We start from the raw sequence: 26217 nt of genomic DNA, 5'->3' as shown, positions 1-26217 counted from the left end.
CTCCAGGGTAGGACTCCACCTTTTCCTCTCTGTGTACCGTGAATCTGCACACAGTGGGCTTTCAGAACCTTAGGAGACTTGAGCCATTCCCGCTCGAGCCAGAACCCTCCCCAGGAAGGAAAACAGCTGTGGAGTCATTTTGGCCCCAGCACTGGTTCCGAAAGCCTGGCGGCTCCTACAGCCTCTACGGTGTGAAGAGGGAGGTCCCTTTTGACAGAGCTTTCCGGCTCTCAGATCTAAGCTGTTGTTTCACTGTCAGCTGTGTCTTCCGTTGCAGCCAGGTGGGCCACGCTGCTCCAAAGGAGCTCACAAGCTGAGTTTCAAGGGAGGACAGGGATGGCTACAACGTGCTGCAAACTGAGTGAGGGTCCCCACAATCCTCAGCAAAGGTCTGTGGTGTGCAAGTGGGGAGTAGAGGGCCCCCAAGTTCCAAAGGAAGGGAGGTAGTCGGGAGCTAAAGCCCTTGGCTGCTGTGGTAGCAGCTGCAGATGGCAGCTCGTCCACAGTGCACTTCGAATGAGGTCATATGAGCGGGACTCTGGAAATGGCTCCGAAATCAAGAGAAAGGGGTCAGGGTATGTGGGAATCCGGCGGGGGTGGGGGGTGGATGAAGGAAGGTGTCCCTCCTCTCTCCAGTGCAATTTGGTTTGGTGAGTCTCAAAGCTACCAGATGGCACTTCCCAAGTCAGGCCCCCGCAGGAATCAGGGTGGGCTGCCTGCCTCGGCCCCTGCCACAGGGACAAGCCACACCAGTGGCCTCCCTGAGCTCCAATGGCCGGATCTGGGGGGTCCTGTCTGGGTGCACACCTCCTTGCTGTGGCCAAGTTCCCCCCTTCTCTGAGCACCAGCTTCATCCTCTCGAATGAGGACATCGATTGCTACCTTGGCACGTTACTCTCTTCATCCTCTGAAGGCTCATTAGGCTTATCCTACAATTACTAGCTGGCCCGAAGAGATATCTCCTGAATCCAGATTAACCTGGAGTCTCCCAGGCTCATCTGGCATGTCTTCCCTGAAGTCTGCCAAAACCCACACCCTTGCATTTCCAGGGACTCCCCTTAGCCAGCTGGGCAGAAAACCCAGCATGCTTCAAACAAGCTGACAGACAAGTGGGAGAGGACTCACGGGCAGACGGCTTCCCTCAGGTCTCGGGTGGAGCTCTGGGACCACAGCAGCAACGGGCCATCCCAGCCCCTGGGCTCAGCAGCGCCCTCATTCTCAGGCCGGCGGCTCTGCCCTGAGGGGAGCAGGAACGTCACCAACTGCCGCAGGCGGACCTCAAGCCCCTCCCACTGCTGGAGCCTGACCTGCCCCGGCCCCACCCCTTCCCCTACCCCAGCAGGACGAGAGCTCGTCTTCCCCTGGCTTCCAACGGGAGGCCCGGCCCTGGGCCCCGATTGGGCACTGCCCCAGCCCGGAGCCAATCACAGTGGCCAGGGAGGTGGAACGCACCGATTGGCCAGGGCCAGGTCATGTGACCATACTCCCCAGGAAACTCAAATATTACCAAGGTTCCCTAAGAAACCAATGAACAAAATTATCCAGTAAAGGCAAACCGTACTTTTTAATGAGGCCAATGTCACAGAAAAAAAAAAAAAATGCTCCACAGTAAACTGCTCAAGGAAGCTACTAAATAAACTTTCAGAAAAGTTTAGTAGGTTTTTTTTTTTTAAATAGGGTGACGGAGAGATATACCTTTCCCATCTATGTGAATTTAGGTTTAAACTAGATTTCCCTTGGCTGTTATATAAGACAAAAAAACCCACATCACCCTCTTTCACTCCCCCCCACCCCCAAAAAGTGTTTTAATCTATTGAATTTTTGTGTCCTCAGTTGTGTCTGATTCACGGCAACTCACGAACTCTACACAGCCAGGCTCTTCCGTCCATGGAATTCAGGGCAATTTTTTCTGTCCCAGTAAATGCCCACCCTGGGTGATCCAAAGGCAAGGGCTCAGAGGCTCCTGAGAGACTAACTAACTCCTTTCAGCTGAGCACAGAGCTGGCTCCTCACTGGGATGCCTGTGGCCTGGGGCTCCCAGAGGGGAGAGCAGCACTCGCCCCACCGTGTGGTCACTGCTGGAAGTGCAGGCTGCTCCTCACTCCCCCTTGACAGTGTCCCTGAGGGCAGAACAGTGTGAATCGAATCAAGGTGGAAATGCAAACTCCAATGCAACCAACCTTCCCACAAGGTCTCCAAAACCACTCAGGAACAGGGAATTGGAAACTGCAGGGGATGACATGAATGGAGATGGAGACTTGACACCTTACACCGAGTTCACTTCCAGTTATCCCTAGACAAACTTTCCATGAAAACTTGTCACAAATCTAGAAGAACAATGAGCAGAAACCGGACACGTGCTTTGAGTCTTCACACACAAAACTAAAAGGCAGTCCACAAAAAAAACCCAGAGAATACAGTGGACTTTGCAAAATCAAAGATATCTACTGTGGGAAAGACCTCATGACAAAAGCAAAAGACAGGTCATACATCGCGAGACGAATGAGTGGAAACACAAAGCTTATCAAGGATGTGTCTCCAAACAGACAAAGAACGCCAACACAACAAGCCTGTGAAAACTAGGGAAAGGTCTGAAGGGACACCAGACGGAGGAAGACACACACAGAGTATCCCGGATGATGTCCAGCACTGAGGGCCTGAAGAAACAACAGTCTAGTTGCACCCCCTCAGGCCTGTGTGACCGTGGATGAGGCCTCTGTTTCCCGGTGGCTCTGAGACATGGACAGGGAGGAAGGGGAAGAGAAGTCACTTGCATTTCTAATACTCACAGCAAAGTCTTCCAATGAGAAGGGAATTATCACCCCCACTGCCAATGCCATTCACTGAAGTGATACCCACGAGTCCATCTACCCCAGAAGGGAAGGATGGACCTGTTCTCACAAAACGGCGAGAGATGGAAGGAGGAAGATCAAGCCCACACCAATCACTGGAAAGAGAAGCTGTGCTCAGGGCTTGAAAGAATTCCTATTGGGAAAATCATGTCACAGCCCCACATGGCAATCCACAGCTTCCATGCTATTCCTCCCAAAATGCCAATGCATTTTCGCACCGAACAAAGAATTGCAAAGGGGGTACGGAAACAGAAAGAAGCCTACATTGTCAATACAATCCGACGAAAAAGCCCCGATACGGACATCCAAGGTTGTGTGAAAGGAAATTAGACGACCAAACTAGGATCCTCAGGAGAGTATCGGAGAAGGCAATGGCGACCCACTCCAGTACTCTTGCCTGGAAAATGTCCTGGACGGAGGAGCCTGGTAGGCTGCAGGCCATGGGGTCATGCAGAGTCAGACACGACTGAAGTGACTTAGCCGCAGCAGCAGCAGCAGCAGGACAGTATGCTATTGGGAATACAACAACACACACAGATCCAGATCGATGGAATAAAGTTGAGGGTCCAGAAACAAACCCCAGCATCCATGGTCAACTCATCTCTGACACAGACGGGGAGAATATCCAAATGGGAACAGGAAAGCCTCTTCAATCAATGTCCATGGGAAAACCAGACAGCTACATCTGAAGAACGCTATTGGTTTTGATCTCATACCACCTCAATATCGGGGAAAAACCTCACCCTAAAGACTGATGTCATGAGATAGCTAGAAAGAAGCGTAGGTCAAAGGCTCCTTAACATCAGAGTCTCCTTGCCATTTGCTGGGCGGAGGTCGAAATGGGTCTCTTCAAGTAAGGGAAAGAGGTAAACGAAGTACACCACTGGGTTTCCATCCAATGGAACCTCTTCACAACAGAGAAGCTAAGCATTCACAAATGCAAAAGATAGGAAACGGAACACGAGAGACTCCTTGCAAGTGGTGTATCTGAGAAGGGGTTCATATGGAAAGAGACGAAGAATGCACAGCACTCAGATTCCAAGAAACACCACCACCACCCTTGACCCTTCCCCCATGACCAACTCTGACCTAAAGCCTTTCTCTCCCTCTAACCTATCCCTAAAACATAACCCTCATCTAATCATATACATGTGCATCCCTAGCATCCGTCCATCCATCCACACACGAGAGAGAAAGAGGAAGACACAGACGGAATTGAGAAAGGAAAAGAGAGGGACACAGCCAGAGAGAGACACGGAACCAAAGAGAGGAAAGGAGTCGATGGTCCAGACTTTTCCTCAATCTGTCTCGAAGGTAGAAGCAATGACAGCGCCCTTCCACCCCAGAAGGGGGAAAAGGACGGAAGGTTTGGAGAGGAAAAGACAAGAACGCAGGGAGCCAGTAGAAGCTCAGCCACCCGCAGAAGCCGAGCTGGGACACTTCAACAGAATCTCAATGGAAACAGAGGACCAGAAAGTTGGCTACTCTTTTCTATAAGAGAGGGAGACCTTCGAGTCTTCCTTTCGGTCCTCCAACTTGGATGCGGGGTCTCAAAACAGTCAGGAGGGGGAGTGCCTTTTCCTGGGTACCACGGCGCATCCAGGCCTCGTTCTGCCCCATTCTGTGCTGTGTCAGCCCTGGATGGAATCTTTCTTTCTGAAGTCTCAGCGCACGAGCTCCACGTGATATCGGCCCCAGGTGGAAAGGCATGGAGCTGCTCGTAGGCCGACAGGCCTAGGAAGCAGATGGGAGAATGACCCCCACTCTGCAGATGGAGAGACTGGGGAAACCCTGAGGGGCATATGGTTGTCAAGGGCCACACCACTTATGAGAAGAAGGAGCCTGGTCTGAGAGCAGCATGGTCCTCGGAGCTCAGGCCCTGGCTGAACCCAGGCCTCCCCAGGGCTGTGGGCTGGGCCGTGTGGGTGTCACTGTGCCTGCACATGGCCTAAGGGGGGTGATCGAGCAGTCAGAAACCCAGAGATTCCCTTGGGAAGTTTTGGGGAAGGGACCTCAGCACGAACCCCAGGAAATGATGTCACCTGCCGGCAACAGAACCCAACAGAACCCGCAATCCGGGTATCCAGGCCTCCAGAGCGGAGAGGAGCCCCCAGCCAGATCACTTGCTGCCAAGATGTTCTGCTGTTTGCCCCTGCCCAGAGGCCGGGGCCTCAGGAGAGCTCACAGGCAGTGTGCGTGGGCACCCTGTCGACGTTGGCTCAGGACACCCCCGAGAGGCCTCTGGCCCTTTGCCCGGAGAAACAGAAAGGTAACACGGGGAGCCCCAGGCCGGGCCAGGCCACCTCTCCCATGCCACCCGGAAACACCGGGTCCTTTGCCTGTGTGTGGGGATGCGGGTTTCTCGGGCTGTGTCCCCCTCAAGGAAGCCCAGGCGGATGTGGGGTCAGAAGCCTGTGGACAAGTTGTGTCCACCCCCCAGGGGAGAGCAGGCTGGGCGGGATGGGGAGAGTGTGGGCAGCGCCGGCCACCCAGGCTGACCTCACACCCTCAGATGGGTCTCTTTCCTCCCGGGTGGGGATCTGAGCAGACACACGTCTCTGACCCTTCTGGGAAGAGAAGTTCGAGCAGGCAGAAGCAGCGGCTCCACTGGCCAGGCCCAGCTCGGAAAACTCCCAGCATGGCTGGCTGACGGTCACTGTCGTTGCAGAGCTTCCCACGGGATGAGGCCGAGGACGGGGACACCCCATCCAGCTCCCAGAGGGAGGGGTCGGAGCACCACCCGCCCGCCCGTGAGGCCCAGTGCAGGCTCCAGGTCAGCGTGCCCACGGAGGCATCAGCCCCACCGGGGGAGACGCGGAGGTGGGGAAGGCCTGCTGCCGAGACACCGCCCAGGATACAGCCGGCGGCCCAGTCTGAGGCTGCCACGGAGCTCAGCACACCCGGCTCCGACCCAGAGTCCAGAGAACCCCGGCCTCTGAGGCACCAGGAGGACCTGGAGCCCAGCACGCCAGAGCACAGAGGTGAGGACGCTGGGGCTGGTGCACGGGAGTGTGTGGGGAGGGGTGCTGAGCTACACAGGGACGAGTCCCCGAAAGCTGCTGCTGGGCCTGCAGCAAGCGCTGGCCTCACACCCCCCGCCCCCCATCTTGCACACTTCAGTCCCAAAAGACATCTGACGCTGGGTATTCTTTGGGAACCTCTTGGAAGGTTTCTGTCCCGGGGTACGCACATGCCAAGGCTGGCCTGTGGGCAAACTTTGCTTCTCCCCCAACTCTAGCACTGGCCTCCAACTGGAACCAGGCTCCACTTCCCAGACCTGTCCCTAAAGAGGTGGTGGCTCCAGGTGCAGGACCCAGGGATCCACCGAGGGCAGATGGAGAAGCGAGACTTGCCCTCGCAGAGACACCAGGCCAGCTGGGTACTGGCCAGCACACCGGGCAGATCGGATCTCCGTGCCTGCAGGACCCCCAGCCCCAGGCACTGATGTCCCACCCCCTCAGCGAGAACCTCCACCTCCACGTGCACCTCTACCTGCTCGGGCTTTGGCAAGAGAACCCGAGGCAGAGGAGGAGTCACCGCCTCGGCAGGGAGAGCCTGCCCTGGCTCCCGCGCAACACCCAGATGCCCACGATCACTCACCCAGCCCTGCAGGGAGAAAGAGCCCCCGCTCTGGACAGAGACCCAGAGCCCTTGCCGGAAACACCACGTCCAGGGGAGCGGTCGGCTCTGCAGCCTCCATCCCTGTCTGCTCACCGTGGATGCCGGCAACTCGGTCTGCCCCCAGGGGACATGGAGTTCCTTTCCCCTGAACTGCTTTGCATTTGGTTTCTTTCCACCTTTCTGGTGATGTTTTATTTTTTGTATGGTTTCCTGTATTTTTGTTTTTTAAGTTGGGATTAGTAAACTTTTTCATCATTGTTGCAATCTGGGATCACTGTTGTGTAACTCTGGTGATACTGTGTTACCATCACCACTTTGTAGTTTCAGACCCGTTCGATCTTTATGCCCCACCCCCCAACAAAGCCTGGATTCAAGGCAAGCACGCCCTGTTCATCCCTCCCCCCGATCCTGAACACAATTTCATCTTTTCTTTCTGCATTCCTTCCTATATTCTTGGTGTCCCCAATCAATGACTGTCAGTGAAATGACTGAAGGAGTGTTTTTCGGACTCTCCCCCTACTGTAAGACTCCATTGGAGAGTTCTCATTTTTATGTCATTTGAACTAGCCTTTGATAGCTGAAAGGACGGTGTACGTCCTTTCAAGATACCATGTGCCAAACGAAGCCCTTTTGGCAACTGCCATCATTATCTCCAGGCAGGCATTGCTGTTTGAAGGGTGACATCTCAGCCAGAAGGCAGAGGCTGAGCTCCTCTTGTTGCACCAGCTCCCAAAAGAAGCCAAGAAAGGGAGCTGGAACAACAAACCACCCCCATGCCCAGGAAAGCGTTCTTCATGACAGAAGGCTAGAAAATGACCCAACATCCTTGTGGCCCAGAACCACTCTAGAAAATCACTGTTCCATAAAAAAGAGAAACACATGGGAAGTTCCAAGGAGAGGCAATGCCCATGGCCAGTGTACTTGAGAGACGGCCTGACCGCTCCGGGGAAGACACGCACCGACGGAACCCCTTGGGAAACAGCAGTGATAGTCCTCACCGTCGTAAGGGTTTCCTCTGGGGACAACCTGCCCTGGGCACCACACGAGGGAGCAGACCGGCTTCTCTTCCTCTGCCCCCACACCATTCACTCATGAAGGCAGCTCAGGTGTTCTCATGCCCTGCCTGCCTGCCTGCCTGGCTCATCCGTGAGCTGTGACCACCTCCAGGGTAGGACTCCACCTTTTCCTCTCTGTGTACCGTGAATCTGCACACAGTGGGCTTTCAGAACCTTAGGAGACTTGAGCCATTCCCGCTCGAGCCAGAACCCTCCCCAGGAAGGAAAACAGCTGTGGAGTCATTTTGGCCCCAGCACTGGTTCCGAAAGCCTGGCGGCTCCTACAGCCTCTACGGTGTGAAGAGGGAGGTCCCTTTTGACAGAGCTTTCCGGCTCTCAGATCTAAGCTGTTGTTTCACTGTCAGCTGTGTCTTCCGTTGCAGCCAGGTGGGCCACGCTGCTCCAAAGGAGCTCACAAGCTGAGTTTCAAGGGAGGTATTGAGACGACAGGGATGGCTACAACGTGCTGCAAACTGAGTGAGGGTCCCCACAATCCTCAGCAAAGGTCTGTGGTGTGCAAGTGGGGAGTAGAGGGCCCCCAAGTTCCAAAGGAAGGGAGGTAGTCGGGAGCTAAAGCCCTTGGCTGCTGTGGTAGCAGCTGCAGATGGCAGCTCGTCCACAGTGCACTTCGAATGAGGTCATATGAGCGGGACTCTGGAAATGGCTCCGAAATCAAGAGAAAGGGGTCAGGGTATGTGGGAATCCGGCGGGGGTGGGGGGTGGATGAAGGAAGGTGTCCCTCCTCTCTCCAGTGCAATTTGGTTTGGTGAGTCTCAAAGCTACCAGATGGCACTTCCCAAGTCAGGCCCCCGCAGGAATCAGGGTGGGCTGCCTGCCTCGGCCCCTGCCACAGGGACAAGCCACACCAGTGGCCTCCCTGAGCTCCAATGGCCGGATCTGGGGGGTCCTGTCTGGGTGCACACCTCCTTGCTGTGGCCAAGTTCCCCCCTTCTCTGAGCACCAGCTTCATCCTCTCGAATGAGGACATCGATTGCTACCTTGGCACGTTACTCTCTTCATCCTCTGAAGGCTCATTAGGCTTATCCTACAATTACTAGCTGGCCCGAAGAGATATCTCCTGAATCCAGATTAACCTGGAGTCTCCCAGGCTCATCTGGCATGTCTTCCCTGAAGTCTGCCAAAACCCACACCCTTGCATTTCCAGGGACTCCCCTTAGCCAGCTGGGCAGAAAACCCAGCATGCTTCAAACAAGCTGACAGACAAGTGGGAGAGGACTCACGGGCAGACGGCTTCCCTCAGGTCTCGGGTGGAGCTCTGGGACCACAGCAGCAACGGGCCATCCCAGCCCCTGGGCTCAGCAGCGCCCTCATTCTCAGGCCGGCGGCTCTGCCCTGAGGGGAGCAGGAACGTCACCAACTGCCGCAGGCGGACCTCAAGCCCCTCCCACTGCTGGAGCCTGACCTGCCCCGGCCCCACCCCTTCCCCTACCCCAGCAGGACGAGAGCTCGTCTTCCCCTGGCTTCCAACGGGAGGCCCGGCCCTGGGCCCCGATTGGGCACTGCCCCAGCCCGGAGCCAATCACAGTGGCCAGGGAGGTGGAACGCACCGATTGGCCAGGGCCAGGTCATGTGACCATACTCCCCAGGAAACTCAAATATTACCAAGGTTCCCTAAGAAACCAATGAACAAAATTATCCAGTAAAGGCAAACCGTACTTTTTAATGAGGCCAATGTCACAGAAAAAAAAAAAAAATGCTCCACAGTAAACTGCTCAAGGAAGCTACTAAATAAACTTTCAGAAAAGTTTAGTAGGTTTTTTTTTTTTAAATAGGGTGACGGAGAGATATACCTTTCCCATCTATGTGAATTTAGGTTTAAACTAGATTTCCCTTGGCTGTTATATAAGACAAAAAAACCCACATCACCCTCTTTCACTCCCCCCCACCCCCAAAAAGTGTTTTAATCTATTGAATTTTTGTGTCCTCAGTTGTGTCTGATTCACGGCAACTCACGAACTCTACACAGCCAGGCTCTTCCGTCCATGGAATTCAGGGCAATTTTTTCTGTCCCAGTAAATGCCCACCCTGGGTGATCCAAAGGCAAGGGCTCAGAGGCTCCTGAGAGACTAACTAACTCCTTTCAGCTGAGCACAGAGCTGGCTCCTCACTGGGATGCCTGTGGCCTGGGGCTCCCAGAGGGGAGAGCAGCACTCGCCCCACCGTGTGGTCACTGCTGGAAGTGCAGGCTGCTCCTCACTCCCCCTTGACAGTGTCCCTGAGGGCAGAACAGTGTGAATCGAATCAAGGTGGAAATGCAAACTCCAATGCAACCAACCTTCCCACAAGGTCTCCAAAACCACTCAGGAACAGGGAATTGGAAACTGCAGGGGATGACATGAATGGAGATGGAGACTTGACACCTTACACCGAGTTCACTTCCAGTTATCCCTAGACAAACTTTCCATGAAAACTTGTCACAAATCTAGAAGAACAATGAGCAGAAACCGGACACGTGCTTTGAGTCTTCACACACAAAACTAAAAGGCAGTCCACAAAAAAAACCCAGAGAATACAGTGGACTTTGCAAAATCAAAGATATCTACTGTGGGAAAGACCTCATGACAAAAGCAAAAGACAGGTCATACATCGCGAGACGAATGAGTGGAAACACAAAGCTTATCAAGGATGTGTCTCCAAACAGACAAAGAACGCCAACACAACAAGCCTGTGAAAACTAGGGAAAGGTCTGAAGGGACACCAGACGGAGGAAGACACACACAGAGTATCCCGGATGATGTCCAGCACTGAGGGCCTGAAGAAACAACAGTCTAGTTGCACCCCCTCAGGCCTGTGTGACCGTGGATGAGGCCTCTGTTTCCCGGTGGCTCTGAGACATGGACAGGGAGGAAGGGGAAGAGAAGTCACTTGCATTTCTAATACTCACAGCAAAGTCTTCCAATGAGAAGGGAATTATCACCCCCACTGCCAATGCCATTCACTGAAGTGATACCCACGAGTCCATCTACCCCAGAAGGGAAGGATGGACCTGTTCTCACAAAACGGCGAGAGATGGAAGGAGGAAGATCAAGCCCACACCAATCACTGGAAAGAGAAGCTGTGCTCAGGGCTTGAAAGAATTCCTATTGGGAAAATCATGTCACAGCCCCACATGGCAATCCACAGCTTCCATGCTATTCCTCCCAAAATGCCAATGCATTTTCGCACCGAACAAAGAATTGCAAAGGGGGTACGGAAACAGAAAGAAGCCTACATTGTCAATACAATCCGACGAAAAAGCCCCGATACGGACATCCAAGGTTGTGTGAAAGGAAATTAGACGACCAAACTAGGATCCTCAGGAGAGTATCGGAGAAGGCAATGGCGACCCACTCCAGTACTCTTGCCTGGAAAATGTCCTGGACGGAGGAGCCTGGTAGGCTGCAGGCCATGGGGTCATGCAGAGTCAGACACGACTGAAGTGACTTAGCCGCAGCAGCAGCAGCAGCAGGACAGTATGCTATTGGGAATACAACAACACACACAGATCCAGATCGATGGAATAAAGTTGAGGGTCCAGAAACAAACCCCAGCATCCATGGTCAACTCATCTCTGACACAGACGGGGAGAATATCCAAATGGGAACAGGAAAGCCTCTTCAATCAATGTCCATGGGAAAACCAGACAGCTACATCTGAAGAACGCTATTGGTTTTGATCTCATACCACCTCAATATCGGGGAAAAACCTCACCCTAAAGACTGATGTCATGAGATAGCTAGAAAGAAGCGTAGGTCAAAGGCTCCTTAACATCAGAGTCTCCTTGCCATTTGCTGGGCGGAGGTCGAAATGGGTCTCTTCAAGTAAGGGAAAGAGGTAAACGAAGTACACCACTGGGTTTCCATCCAATGGAACCTCTTCACAACAGAGAAGCTAAGCATTCACAAATGCAAAAGATAGGATACGGAACACGAGAGACTCCTTGCAAGTGGTGTATCTGAGAAGGGGTTCATATGGAAAGAGACGAAGAATGCACAGCACTCAGATTCCAAGAAACACCACCACCACCCTTGACCCTTCCCCCATGACCAACTCTGACCTAAAGCCTTTCTCTCCCTCTAACCTATCCCTAAAACATAACCCTCATCTAATCATATACATGTGCATCCCTAGCATCCGTCCATCCATCCACACACGAGAGAGAAAGAGGAAGACACAGACGGAATTGAGAAAGGAAAAGAGAGGGACACAGCCAGAGAGAGACACGGAACCAAAGAGAGGAAAGGAGTCGATGGTCCAGACTTTTCCTCAATCTGTCTCGAAGGTAGAAGCAATGACAGCGCCCTTCCACCCCAGAAGGGGGAAAAGGACGGAAGGTTTGGAGAGGAAAAGACAAGAACGCAGGGAGCCAGTAGAAGCTCAGCCACCCGCAGAAGCCGAGCTGGGACACTTCAACAGAATCTCAATGGAAACAGAGGACCAGAAAGTTGGCTACTCTTTTCTATAAGAGAGGGAGACCTTCGAGTCTTCCTTTCGGTCCTCCAACTTGGATGCGGGGTCTCAAAACAGTCAGGAGGGGGAGTGCCTTTTCCTGGGTACCACGGCGCATCCAGGCCTCGTTCTGCCCCATTCTGTGCTGTGTCAGCCCTGGATGGAATCTTTCTTTCTGAAGTCTCAGCGCACGAGCTCCACGTGATATCGGCCCCAGGTGGAAAGGCATGGAGCTGCTCGTAGGCCGACAGGCCTAGGAAGCAGATGGGAGAATGACCCCCACTCTGCAGATGGAGAGACTGGGGAAACCCTGAGGGGCATATGGTTGTCAAGGGCCACACCACTTATGAGAAGAAGGAGCCTGGTCTGAGAGCAGCATGGTCCTCGGAGCTCAGGCCCTGGCTGAACCCAGGCCTCCCCAGGGCTGTGGGCTGGGCCGTGTGGGTGTCACTGTGCCTGCACATGGCCTAAGGGGGGTGATCGAGCAGTCAGAAACCCAGAGATTCCCTTGGGAAGTTTTGGGGAAGGGACCTCAGCACGAACCCCAGGAAATGATGTCACCTGCCGGCAACAGAACCCAACAGAACCCGCAATCCGGGTATCCAGGCCTCCAGAGCGGAGAGGAGCCCCCAGCCAGATCACTTGCTGCCAAGATGTTCTGCTGTTTGCCCCTGCCCAGAGGCCGGGGCCTCAGGAGAGCTCACAGGCAGTGTGCGTGGGCACCCTGTCGACGTTGGCTCAGGACACCCCCGAGAGGCCTCTGGCCCTTTGCCCGGAGAAACAGAAAGGTAACACGGGGAGCCCCAGGCCGGGCCAGGCCACCTCTCCCATGCCACCCGGAAACACCGGGTCCTTTGCCTGTGTGTGGGGATGCGGGTTTCTCGGGCTGTGTCCCCCTCAAGGAAGCCCAGGCGGATGTGGGGTCAGAAGCCTGTGGACAAGTTGTGTCCACCCCCCAGGGGAGAGCAGGCTGGGCGGGATGGGGAGAGTGTGGGCAGCGCCGGCCACCCAGGCTGACCTCACACCCTCAGATGGGTCTCTTTCCTCCCGGGTGGGGATCTGAGCAGACACACGTCTCTGACCCTTCTGGGAAGAGAAGTTCGAGCAGGCAGAAGCAGCGGCTCCACTGGCCAGGCCCAGCTCGGAAAACTCCCAGCATGGCTGGCTGACGGTCACTGTCGTTGCAGAGCTTCCCACGTGATGAGGCCGAGGACGGGGACACCCCATCCAGCTCCCAGAGGGAGGGGTCGGAGCACCACCCGCCCGCCCGTGAGGCCCAGTGCAGGCTCCAGGTCAGCGTGCCCACGGAGGCATCAGCCCCACCGGGGGAGACGCGGAGGTGGGGAAGGCCTGCTGCCGAGACACCGCCCAGGATACAGCCGGCGGCCCAGTCTGAGGCTGCCACGGAGCTCAGCACACCCGGCTCCGACCCAGAGTCCAGAGAACCCCGGCCTCTGAGGCACCAGGAGGACCTGGAGCCCAGCACGCCAGAGCACAGAGGTGAGGACGCTGGGGCTGGTGCACGGGAGTGTGTGGGGAGGGGTGCTGAGCTACACAGGGACGAGTCCCCGAAAGCTGCTGCTGGGCCTGCAGCAAGCGCTGGCCTCACACCCCCCGCCCCCCATCTTGCACACTTCAGTCCCAAAAGACATCTGACGCTGGGTATTCTTTGGGAACCTCTTGGAAGGTTTCTGTCCCGGGGTACGCACATGCCAAGGCTGGCCTGTGGGCAAACTTTGCTTCTCCCCCAACTCTAGCACTGGCCTCCAACTGGAACCAGGCTCCACTTCCCAGACCTGTCCCTAAAGAGGTGGTGGCTCCAGGTGCAGGACCCAGGGATCCACCGAGGGCAGATGGAGAAGCGAGACTTGCCCTCGCAGAGACACCAGGCCAGCTGGGTACTGGCCAGCACACCGGGCAGATCGGATCTCCGTGCCTGCAGGACCCCCAGCCCCAGGCACTGATGTCCCACCCCCTCAGCGAGAACCTCCACCTCCACGTGCACCTCTACCTGCTCGGGCTTTGGCAAGAGAACCCGAGGCAGAGGAGGAGTCACCGCCTCGGCAGGGAGAGCCTGCCCTGGCTCCCGCGCAACACCCAGATGCCCACGATCACTCACCCAGCCCTGCAGGGAGAAAGAGCCCCCGCTCTGGACAGAGACCCAGAGCCCTTGCCGGAAACACCACGTCCAGGGGAGCGGTCGGCTCTGCAGCCTCCATCCCTGTCTGCTCACCGTGGATGCCGGCAACTCGGTCTGCCCCCAGGGGACATGGAGTTCCTTTCCCCTGAACTGCTTTGCATTTGGTTTCTTTCCACCTTTCTGGTGATGTTTTATTTTTTGTATGGTTTCCTGTATTTTTGTTTTTTAAGTTGGGATTAGTAAACTTTTTCATCATTGTTGCAATCTGGGATCACTGTTGTGTAACTCTGGTGATACTGTGTTACCATCACCACTTTGTAGTTTCAGACCCGTTCGATCTTTATGCCCCACCCCCCAACAAAGCCTGGATTCAAGGCAAGCACGCCCTGTTCATCCCTCCCCCCGATCCTGAACACAATTTCATCTTTTCTTTCTGCATTCCTTCCTATATTCTTGGTGTCCCCAATCAATGACTGTCAGTGAAATGACTGAAGGAGTGTTTTTCGGACTCTCCCCCTACTGTAAGACTCCATTGGAGAGTTCTCATTTTTATGTCATTTGAACTAGCCTTTGATAGCTGAAAGGACGGTGTACGTCCTTTCAAGATACCATGTGCCAAACGAAGCCCTTTTGGCAACTGCCATCATTATCTCCAGGCAGGCATTGCTGTTTGAAGGGTGACATCTCAGCCAGAAGGCAGAGGCTGAGCTCCTCTTGTTGCACCAGCTCCCAAAAGAAGCCAAGAAAGGGAGCTGGAACAACAAACCACCCCCATGCCCAGGAAAGCGTTCTTCATGACAGAAGGCTAGAAAATGACCCAACATCCTTGTGGCCCAGAACCACTCTAGAAAATCACTGTTCCATAAAAAAGAGAAACACATGGGAAGTTCCAAGGAGAGGCAATGCCCATGGCCAGTGTACTTGAGAGACGGCCTGACCGCTCCGGGGAAGACACGCACCGACGGAACCCCTTGGGAAACAGCAGTGATAGTCCTCACCGTCGTAAGGGTTTCCTCTGGGGACAACCTGCCCTGGGCACCACACGAGGGAGCAGACCGGCTTCTCTTCCTCTGCCCCCACACCATTCACTCATGAAGGCAGCTCAGGTGTTCTCATGCCCTGCCTGCCTGCCTGCCTGGCTCATCCGTGAGCTGTGACCACCTCCAGGGTAGGACTCCACCTTTTCCTCTCTGTGTACCGTGAATCTGCACACAGTGGGCTTTCAGAACCTTAGGAGACTTGAGCCATTCCCGCTCGAGCCAGAACCCTCCCCAGGAAGGAAAACAGCTGTGGAGTCATTTTGGCCCCAGCACTGGTTCCGAAAGCCTGGCGGCTCCTACAGCCTCTACGGTGTGAAGAGGGAGGTCCCTTTTGACAGAGCTTTCCGGCTCTCAGATCTAAGCTGTTGTTTCACTGTCAGCTGTGTCTTCCGTTGCAGCCAGGTGGGCCACGCTGCTCCAAAGGAGCTCACAAGCTGAGTTTCAAGGGAGGTATTGAGACGACAGGGATGGCTACAACGTGCTGCAAACTGAGTGAGGGTCCCCACAATCCTCAGCAAAGGTCTGTGGTGTGCAAGTGGGGAGTAGAGGGCCCCCAAGTTCCAAAGGAAGGGAGGTAGTCGGGAGCTAAAGCCCTTGGCTGCTGTGGTAGCAGCTGCAGATGGCAGCTCGTCCACAGTGCACTTCGAATGAGGTCATATGAGCGGGACTCTGGAAATGGCTCCGAAATCAAGAGAAAGGGGTCAGGGTATGTGGGAATCCGGCGGGGGTGGGGGGTGGATGAAGGAAGGTGTCCCTCCTCTCTCCAGTGCAATTTGGTTTGGTGAGTCTCAAAGCTACCAGATGGCACTTCCCAAGTCAGGCCCCCGCAGGAATCAGGGTGGGCTGCCTGCCTCGGCCCCTGCCACAGGGACAAGCCACACCAGTGGCCTCCCTGAGCTCCAATGGCCGGATCTGGGGGGTCCTGTCTGGGTGCACACCTCCTTGCTGTGGCCAAGTTCCCCCCTTCTCTGAGCACCAGCTTCATCCTCTCGAATGAGGACATCGATTGCTACCTTGGCACGTTACTCTCTTCATCCTCTGAAGGCTCATTAGGCTTATCCTACAATTACTAGCTGGCCCGAAGAGATATCTCCTGAATCCAGATTAACCTGGAGTCTCCCAGGCTCATCTGGCATGTCTTCCCTGAAGTCTGCCAAAACCCACACCCTTGCATTTCCAGGGACTCCCCTTAGCCAGCTGGGCAGAAAACCCAGCATGCTTCAAACAAGCTGACAGACAAGTGGGAGAGGACTCACGGGCAGACGGCTTCCCTCAGGTCTCGGGTGGAGCTCTGGGACCACAGCAGCAACGGGCCATCCCAGCCCCTGGGCTCAGCAGCGCCCTCATTCTCAGGCCGGCGGCTCTGCCCTGAGGGGAGCAGGAACGTCACCAACTGCCGCAGGCGGACCTCAAGCCCCTCCCACTGCTGGAGCCTGACCTGCCCCGGCCCCACCCCTTCCCCTACCCCAGCAGGACGAGAGCTCGTCTTCCCCTGGCTTCCAACGGGAGGCCCGGCCCTGGGCCCCGATTGGGCACTGCCCCAGCCCGGAGCCAATCACAGTGGCCAGGGAGGTGGAACGCACCGATTGGCCAGGGCCAGGTCATGTGACCATACTCCCCAGGAAACTCAAATATTACCAAGGTTCCCTAAGAAACCAATGAACAAAATTATCCAGTAAAGGCAAACCGTACTTTTTAATGAGGCCAATGTCACAGAAAAAAAAAAAAAATGCTCCACAGTAAACTGCTCAAGGAAGCTACTAAATAAACTTTCAGAAAAGTTTAGTAGGTTTTTTTTTTTTAAATAGGGTGACGGAGAGATATACCTTTCCCATCTATGTGAATTTAGGTTTAAACTAGATTTCCCTTGGCTGTTATATAAGACAAAAAAACCCACATCACCCTCTTTCACTCCCCCCCACCCCCAAAAAGTGTTTTAATCTATTGAATTTTTGTGTCCTCAGTTGTGTCTGATTCACGGCAACTCACGAACTCTACACAGCCAGGCTCTTCCGTCCATGGAATTCAGGGCAATTTTTTCTGTCCCAGTAAATGCCCACCCTGGGTGATCCAAAGGCAAGGGCTCAGAGGCTCCTGAGAGACTAACTAACTCCTTTCAGCTGAGCACAGAGCTGGCTCCTCACTGGGATGCCTGTGGCCTGGGGCTCCCAGAGGGGAGAGCAGCACTCGCCCCACCGTGTGGTCACTGCTGGAAGTGCAGGCTGCTCCTCACTCCCCCTTGACAGTGTCCCTGAGGGCAGAACAGTGTGAATCGAATCAAGGTGGAAATGCAAACTCCAATGCAACCAACCTTCCCACAAGGTCTCCAAAACCACTCAGGAACAGGGAATTGGAAACTGCAGGGGATGACATGAATGGAGATGGAGACTTGACACCTTACACCGAGTTCACTTCCAGTTATCCCTAGACAAACTTTCCATGAAAACTTGTCACAAATCTAGAAGAACAATGAGCAGAAACCGGACACGTGCTTTGAGTCTTCACACACAAAACTAAAAGGCAGTCCACAAAAAAACCCCAGAAAATACAGTGGACTTTGCAAAATCAAAGATATCTACTGTGGGAAAGACCTCATGACAAAAGCAAAAGACAGGTCATACATCGCGAGACGAATGAGTGGAAACACAAAGCTTATCAAGGATGTGTCTCCAAACAGACAAAGAACGCCAACACAACAAGCCTGTGAAAACTAGGGAAAGGTCTGAAGGGACACCAGACGGAGGAAGACACACACAGAGTATCCCGGATGATGTCCAGCACTGAGGGCCTGAAGAAACAACAGTCTAGTTGCACCCCCTCAGGCCTGTGTGACCGTGGATGAGGCCTCTGTTTCCCGGTGGCTCTGAGACATGGACAGGGAGGAAGGGGAAGAGAAGTCACTTGCATTTCTAATACTCACAGCAAAGTCTTCCAATGAGAAGGGAATTATCACCCCCACTGCCAATGCCATTCACTGAAGTGATACCCACGAGTCCATCTACCCCAGAAGGGAAGGATGGACCTGTTCTCACAAAACGGCGAGAGATGGAAGGAGGAAGATCAAGCCCACACCAATCACTGGAAAGAGAAGCTGTGCTCAGGGCTTGAAAGAATTCCTATTGGGAAAATCATGTCACAGCCCCACATGGCAATCCACAGCTTCCATGCTATTCCTCCCAAAATGCCAATGCATTTTCGCACCGAACAAAGAATTGCAAAGGGGGTACGGAAACAGAAAGAAGCCTACATTGTCAATACAATCCGACGAAAAAGCCCCGATACGGACATCCAAGGTTGTGTGAAAGGAAATTAGACGACCAAACTAGGATCCTCAGGAGAGTATCGGAGAAGGCAATGGCGACCCACTCCAGTACTCTTGCCTGGAAAATGTCCTGGACGGAGGAGCCTGGTAGGCTGCAGGCCATGGGGTCATGCAGAGTCAGACACGACTGAAGTGACTTAGCCGCAGCAGCAGCAGCAGCAGGACAGTATGCTATTGGGAATACAACAACACACACAGATCCAGATCGATGGAATAAAGTTGAGGGTCCAGAAACAAACCCCAGCATCCATGGTCAACTCATCTCTGACACAGACGGGGAGAATATCCAAATGGGAACAGGAAAGCCTCTTCAATCAATGTCCATGGGAAAACCAGACAGCTACATCTGAAGAACGCTATTGGTTTTGATCTCATACCACCTCAATATCGGGGAAAAACCTCACCCTAAAGACTGATGTCATGAGATAGCTAGAAAGAAGCGTAGGTCAAAGGCTCCTTAACATCAGAGTCTCCTTGCCATTTGCTGGGCGGAGGTCGAAATGGGTCTCTTCAAGTAAGGGAAAGAGGTAAACGAAGTACACCACTGGGTTTCCATCCAATGGAACCTCTTCACAACAGAGAAGCTAAGCATTCACAAATGCAAAAGATAGGATACGGAACACGAGAGACTCCTTGCAAGTGGTGTATCTGAGAAGGGGTTCATATGGAAAGAGACGAAGAATGCACAGCACTCAGATTCCAAGAAACACCACCACCACCCTTGACCCTTCCCCCATGACCAACTCTGACCTAAAGCCTTTCTCTCCCTCTAACCTATCCCTAAAACATAACCCTCATCTAATCATATACATGTGCATCCCTAGCATCCGTCCATCCATCCACACACGAGAGAGAAAGAGGAAGACACAGACGGAATTGAGAAAGGAAAAGAGAGGGACACAGCCAGAGAGAGACACGGAACCAAAGAGAGGAAAGGAGTCGATGGTCCAGACTTTTCCTCAATCTGTCTCGAAGGTAGAAGCAATGACAGCGCCCTTCCACCCCAGAAGGGGGAAAAGGACGGAAGGTTTGGAGAGGAAAAGACAAGAACGCAGGGAGCCAGTAGAAGCTCAGCCACCCGCAGAAGCCGAGCTGGGACACTTCAACAGAATCTCAATGGAAACAGAGGACCAGAAAGTTGGCTACTCTTTTCTATAAGAGAGGGAGACCTTCGAGTCTTCCTTTCGGTCCTCCAACTTGGATGCGGGGTCTCAAAACAGTCAGGAGGGGGAGTGCCTTTTCCTGGGTACCACGGCGCATCCAGGCCTCGTTCTGCCCCATTCTGTGCTGTGTCAGCCCTGGATGGAATCTTTCTTTCTGAAGTCTCAGCGCACGAGCTCCACGTGATATCGGCCCCAGGTGGAAAGGCATGGAGCTGCTCGTAGGCCGACAGGCCTAGGAAGCAGATGGGAGAATGACCCCCACTCTGCAGATGGAGAGACTGGGGAAACCCTGAGGGGCATATGGTTGTCAAGGGCCACACCACTTATGAGAAGAAGGAGCCTGGTCTGAGAGCAGCATGGTCCTCGGAGCTCAGGCCCTGGCTGAACCCAGGCCTCCCCAGGGCTGTGGGCTGGGCCGTGTGGGTGTCACTGTGCCTGCACATGGCCTAAGGGGGGTGATCGAGCAGTCAGAAACCCAGAGATTCCCTTGGGAAGTTTTGGGGAAGGGACCTCAGCACGAACCCCAGGAAATGATGTCACCTGCCGGCAACAGAACCCAACAGAACCCGCAATCCGGGTATCCAGGCCTCCAGAGCGGAGAGGAGCCCCCAGCCAGATCACTTGCTGCCAAGATGTTCTGCTGTTTGCCCCTGCCCAGAGGCCGGGGCCTCAGGAGAGCTCACAGGCAGTGTGCGTGGGCACCCTGTCGACGTTGGCTCAGGACACCCCCGAGAGGCCTCTGGCCCTTTGCCCGGAGAAACAGAAAGGTAACACGGGGAGCCCCAGGCCGGGCCAGGCCACCTCTCCCATGCCACCCGGAAACACCGGGTCCTTTGCCTGTGTGTGGGGATGCGGGTTTCTCGGGCTGTGTCCCCCTCAAGGAAGCCCAGGCGGATGTGGGGTCAGAAGCCTGTGGACAAGTTGTGTCCACCCCCCAGGGGAGAGCAGGCTGGGCGGGATGGGGAGAGTGTGGGCAGCGCCGGCCACCCAGGCTGACCTCACACCCTCAGATGGGTCTCTTTCCTCCCGGGTGGGGATCTGAGCAGACACACGTCTCTGACCCTTCTGGGAAGAGAAGTTCGAGCAGGCAGAAGCAGCGGCTCCACTGGCCAGGCCCAGCTCGGAAAACTCCCAGCATGGCTGGCTGACGGTCACTGTCGTTGCAGAGCTTCCCACGTGATGAGGCCGAGGACGGGGACACCCCATCCAGCTCCCAGAGGGAGGGGTCGGAGCACCACCCGCCCGCCCGTGAGGCCCAGTGCAGGCTCCAGGTCAGCGTGCCCACGGAGGCATCAGCCCCACCGGGGGAGACGCGGAGGTGGGGAAGGCCTGCTGCCGAGACACCGCCCAGGATACAGCCGGCGGCCCAGTCTGAGGCTGCCACGGAGCTCAGCACACCCGGCTCCGACCCAGAGTCCAGAGAACCCCGGCCTCTGAGGCACCAGGAGGACCTGGAGCCCAGCACGCCAGAGCACAGAGGTGAGGACGCTGGGGCTGGTGCACGGGAGTGTGTGGGGAGGGGTGCTGAGCTACACAGGGACGAGTCCCCGAAAGCTGCTGCTGGGCCTGCAGCAAGCGCTGGCCTCACACCCCCCGCCCCCCATCTTGCACACTTCAGTCCCAAAAGACATCTGACGCTGGGTATTCTTTGGGAACCTCTTGGAAGGTTTCTGTCCCGGGGTACGCACATGCCAAGGCTGGCCTGTGGGCAAACTTTGCTTCTCCCCCAACTCTAGCACTGGCCTCCAACTGGAACCAGGCTCCACTTCCCACACCTGTCCCTAAAGAGGTGGTGGCTCCAGGTGCAGGACCCAGGGATCCACCGAGGGCAGATGGAGAACCGAGACTTGCCCTCGCAGAGACACCAGGCCAGCTGGGTACTGGCCAGCACACCGGGCAGATCGGATCTCCGTGCCTGCAGGACCCCCAGCCCCAGGCACTGATGTCCCACCCCCTCAGCGAGAACCTCCACCTCCACGTGCACCTCTACCTGCTCGGGCTTTGGCAAGAGAACCCGAGGCAGAGGAGGAGTCACCGCCTCGGCAGGGAGAGCCTGCCCTGGCTCCCGCGCAACACCCAGATGCCCACGATCACTCACCCAGCCCTGCAGGGAGAAAGAGCCCCCGCTCTGGACAGAGACCCAGAGCCCTTGCCGGAAACACCACGTCCAGGGGAGCGGTCGGCTCTGCAGCCTCCATCCCTGTCTGCTCACCGTGGATGCCGGCAACTCGGTCTGCCCCCAGGGGACATGGAGTTCCTTTCCCCTGAACTGCTTTGCATTTGGTTTCTTTCCACCTTTCTGGTGATGTTTTATTTTTTGTATGGTTTCCTGTATTTTTGTTTTTTAAGTTGGGATTAGTAAACTTTTTCATCATTGTTGCAATCTGGGATCACTGTTGTGTAACTCTGGTGATACTGTGTTACCATCACCACTTTGTAGTTTCAGACCCGTTCGATCTTTATGCCCCACCCCCCAACAAAGCCTGGATTCAAGGCAAGCACGCCCTGTTCATCCCTCCCCCCGATCCTGAACACAATTTCATCTTTTCTTTCTGCATTCCTTCCTATATTCTTGGTGTCCCCAATCAATGACTCTCAGTGAAATGACTGAAGGAGTGTTTTTCGGACTCTCCCCCTACTGTAAGACTCCATTGGAGAGTTCTCATTTTTATGTCATTTGAACTAGCCTTTGATAGCTGAAAGGACGGTGTACGTCCTTTCAAGATACCATGTGCCAAACGAAGCCCTTTTGGCAACTGCCATCATTATCTCCAGGCAGGCATTGCTGTTTGAAGGGTGACATCTCAGCCAGAAGGCAGAGGCTGAGCTCCTCTTGTTGCACCAGCTCCCAAAAGAAGCCAAGAAAGGGAGCTGGAACAACAAACCACCCCCATGCCCAGGAAAGCGTTCTTCATGACAGAAGGCTAGAAAATGACCCAACATCCTTGTGGCCCAGAACCACTCTAGAAAATCACTGTTCCATAAAAAAGAGAAACACATGGGAAGTTCCAAGGAGAGGCAATGCCCATGGCCAGTGTACTTGAGAGACGGCCTGACCGCTCCGGGGAAGACACGCACCGACGGAACCCCTTGGGAAACAGCAGTGATAGTCCTCACCGTCGTAAGGGTTTCCTCTGGGGACAACCTGCCCTGGGCACCACACGAGGGAGCAGACCGGCTTCTCTTCCTCTGCCCCCACACCATTCACTCATGAAGGCAGCTCAGGTGTTCTCATGCCCTGCCTGCCTGCCTGCCTGGCTCATCCGTGAGCTGTGACCACCTCCAGGGTAGGACTCCACCTTTTCCTCTCTGTGTACCGTGAATCTGCACACAGTGGGCTTTCAGAACCTTAGGAGACTTGAGCCATTCCCGCTCGAGCCAGAACCCTCCCCAGGAAGGAAAACAGCTGTGGAGTCATTTTGGCCCCAGCACTGGTTCCGAAAGCCTGGCGGCTCCTACAGCCTCTACGGTGTGAAGAGGGAGGTCCCTTTTGACAGAGCTTTCCGGCTCTCAGATCTAAGCTGTTGTTTCACTGTCAGCTGTGTCTTCCGTTGCAGCCAGGTGGGCCACGCTGCTCCAAAGGAGCTCACAAGCTGAGTTTCAAGGGAGGACAGGGATGGCTACAACGTGCTGCAAACTGAGTGAGGGTCCCCACAATCCTCAGCAAAGGTCTGTGGTGTGCAAGTGGGGAGTAGAGGGCCCCCAAGTTCCAAAGGAAGGGAGGTAGTCGGGAGCTAAAGCCCTTGGCTGCTGTGGTAGCAGCTGCAGATGGCAGCTCGTCCACAGTGCACTTCGAATGAGGTCATATGAGCGGGACTCTGGAAATGGCTCCGAAATCAAGAGAAAGGGGTCAGGGTATGTGGGAATCCGGCGGGGGTGGGGGGTGGATGAAGGAAGGTGTCCCTCCTCTCTCCAGTGCAATTTGGTTTGGTGAGTCTCAAAGCTACCAGATGGCACTTCCCAAGTCAGGCCCCCGCAGGAATCAGGGTGGGCTGCCTGCCTCGGCCCCTGCCACAGGGACAAGCCACACCAGTGGCCTCCCTGAGCTCCAATGGCCGGATCTGGGGGGTCCTGTCTGGGTGCACACCTCCTTGCTGTGGCCAAGTTCCCCCCTTCTCTGAGCACCAGCTTCATCCTCTCGAATGAGGACATCGATTGCTACCTTGGCACGTTACTCTCTTCATCCTCTGAAGGCTCATTAGGCTTATCCTACAATTACTAGCTGGCCCGAAGAGATATCTCCTGAATCCAGATTAACCTGGAGTCTCCCAGGCTCATCTGGCATGTCTTCCCTGAAGTCTGCCAAAACCCACACCCTTGCATTTCCAGGGACTCCCCTTAGCCAGCTGGGCAGAAAACCCAGCATGCTTCAAACAAGCTGACAGACAAGTGGGAGAGGACTCACGGGCAGACGGCTTCCCTCAGGTCTCGGGTGGAGCTCTGGGACCACAGCAGCAACGGGCCATCCCAGCCCCTGGGCTCAGCAGCGCCCTCATTCTCAGGCCGGCGGCTCTGCCCTGAGGGGAGCAGGAACGTCACCAACTGCCGCAGGCGGACCTCAAGCCCCTCCCACTGCTGGAGCCTGACCTGCCCCGGCCCCACCCCTTCCCCTACCCCAGCAGGACGAGAGCTCGTCTTCCCCTGGCTTCCAACGGGAGGCCCGGCCCTGGGCCCCGATTGGGCACTGCCCCAGCCCGGAGCCAATCACAGTGGCCAGGGAGGTGGAACGCACCGATTGGCCAGGGCCAGGTCATGTGACCATACTCCCCAGGAAACTCAAATATTACCAAGGTTCCCTAAGAAACCAATGAACAAAATTATCCAGTAAAGGCAAACCGTACTTTTTAATGAGGCCAATGTCACAGAAAAAAAAAAAAAATGCTCCACAGTAAACTGCTCAAGGAAGCTACTAAATAAACTTTCAGAAAAGTTTAGTAGGTTTTTTTTTTTTAAATAGGGTGACGGAGAGATATACCTTTCCCATCTATGTGAATTTAGGTTTAAACTAGATTTCCCTTGGCTGTTATATAAGACAAAAAAACCCACATCACCCTCTTTCACTCCCCCCCACCCCCAAAAAGTGTTTTAATCTATTGAATTTTTGTGTCCTCAGTTGTGTCTGATTCACGGCAACTCACGAACTCTACACAGCCAGGCTCTTCCGTCCATGGAATTCAGGGCAATTTTTTCTGTCCCAGTAAATGCCCACCCTGGGTGATCCAAAGGCAAGGGCTCAGAGGCTCCTGAGAGACTAACTAACTCCTTTCAGCTGAGCACAGAGCTGGCTCCTCACTGGGATGCCTGTGGCCTGGGGCTCCCAGAGGGGAGAGCAGCACTCGCCCCACCGTGTGGTCACTGCTGGAAGTGCAGGCTGCTCCTCACTCCCCCTTGACAGTGTCCCTGAGGGCAGAACAGTGTGAATCGAATCAAGGTGGAAATGCAAACTCCAATGCAACCAACCTTCCCACAAGGTCTCCAAAACCACTCAGGAACAGGGAATTGGAAACTGCAGGGGATGACATGAATGGAGATGGAGACTTGACACCTTACACCGAGTTCACTTCCAGTTATCCCTAGACAAACTTTCCATGAAAACTTGTCACAAATCTAGAAGAACAATGAGCAGAAACCGGACACGTGCTTTGAGTCTTCACACACAAAACTAAAAGGCAGTCCACAAAAAAAACCCAGAGAATACAGTGGACTTTGCAAAATCAAAGATATCTACTGTGGGAAAGACCTCATGACAAAAGCAAAAGACAGGTCATACATCGCGAGACGAATGAGTGGAAACACAAAGCTTATCAAGGATGTGTCTCCAAACAGACAAAGAACGCCAACACAACAAGCCTGTGAAAACTAGGGAAAGGTCTGAAGGGACACCAGACGGAGGAAGACACACACAGAGTATCCCGGATGATGTCCAGCACTGAGGGCCTGAAGAAACAACAGTCTAGTTGCACCCCCTCAGGCCTGTGTGACCGTGGATGAGGCCTCTGTTTCCCGGTGGCTCTGAGACATGGACAGGGAGGAAGGGGAAGAGAAGTCACTTGCATTTCTAATACTCACAGCAAAGTCTTCCAATGAGAAGGGAATTATCACCCCCACTGCCAATGCCATTCACTGAAGTGATACCCACGAGTCCATCTACCCCAGAAGGGAAGGATGGACCTGTTCTCACAAAACGGCGAGAGATGGAAGGAGGAAGATCAAGCCCACACCAATCACTGGAAAGAGAAGCTGTGCTCAGGGCTTGAAAGAATTCCTATTGGGAAAATCATGTCACAGCCCCACATGGCAATCCACAGCTTCCATGCTATTCCTCCCAAAATGCCAATGCATTTTCGCACCGAACAAAGAATTGCAAAGGGGGTACGGAAACAGAAAGGAGCCTACATTGTCAATACAATCCGACGAAAAAGCCCCGATACGGACATCCAAGGTTGTGTGAAAGGAAATTAGACGACCAAACTAGGATCCTCAGGAGAGTATCGGAGAAGGCAATGGCGACCCACTCCAGTACTCTTGCCTGGAAAATGTCCTGGACGGAGGAGCCTGGTAGGCTGCAGGCCATG

At 54.6% G+C, this 26217-nt stretch overlaps 3 protein-coding genes across 3 annotated transcripts; all 3 read left to right on the top strand.

The window, feature by feature from the left end:
- Positions 1–717: 717 nt before the first annotated feature.
- Positions 718–14381, top strand: LOC145527687 (uncharacterized). Its single transcript, XM_081545743.1, has 3 exons — positions 718–5121; positions 5521–5833; positions 6091–14381. The coding sequence occupies exons 1-3, from the start codon at positions 4711–4713 to the stop codon at positions 6711–6713; spliced, it is 1347 nt and encodes a 448-aa protein (XP_081401869.1). The 5' UTR covers positions 718–4710; the 3' UTR covers positions 6714–14381.
- LOC145527721 (uncharacterized) lies at positions 12566–14381 on the top strand. The gene is made up of 3 exons (XM_081545785.1): positions 12566–12765; positions 13165–13477; positions 13735–14381. The coding sequence occupies exons 1-3, from the start codon at positions 12631–12633 to the stop codon at positions 14355–14357; spliced, it is 1071 nt and encodes a 356-aa protein (XP_081401911.1). The 5' UTR covers positions 12566–12630; the 3' UTR covers positions 14358–14381.
- A 4522-nt stretch (positions 14382–18903) lies between these two features.
- Positions 18904–22025, top strand: LOC145527692 (uncharacterized). The gene is made up of 3 exons (XM_081545749.1): positions 18904–20409; positions 20809–21121; positions 21379–22025. The coding sequence occupies exons 1-3, from the start codon at positions 19999–20001 to the stop codon at positions 21999–22001; spliced, it is 1347 nt and encodes a 448-aa protein (XP_081401875.1). The 5' UTR covers positions 18904–19998; the 3' UTR covers positions 22002–22025.
- Positions 22026–26217: the final 4192 nt, after the last annotated feature.

The sequence above is a fragment of the Giraffa tippelskirchi genome, chromosome 11, assembly GCF_054371585.1.
Source record: "Giraffa tippelskirchi isolate mGirTip1 chromosome 11, T2T-mGirTip1v1.2.pri, whole genome shotgun sequence".
NCBI classification, from domain to species: domain Eukaryota; kingdom Metazoa; phylum Chordata; class Mammalia; order Artiodactyla; family Giraffidae; genus Giraffa; species Giraffa tippelskirchi.
The sequence above is the reverse complement of the archived record's forward strand: the minus strand, read 5'-3'. Positions and strand labels throughout refer to the sequence as shown.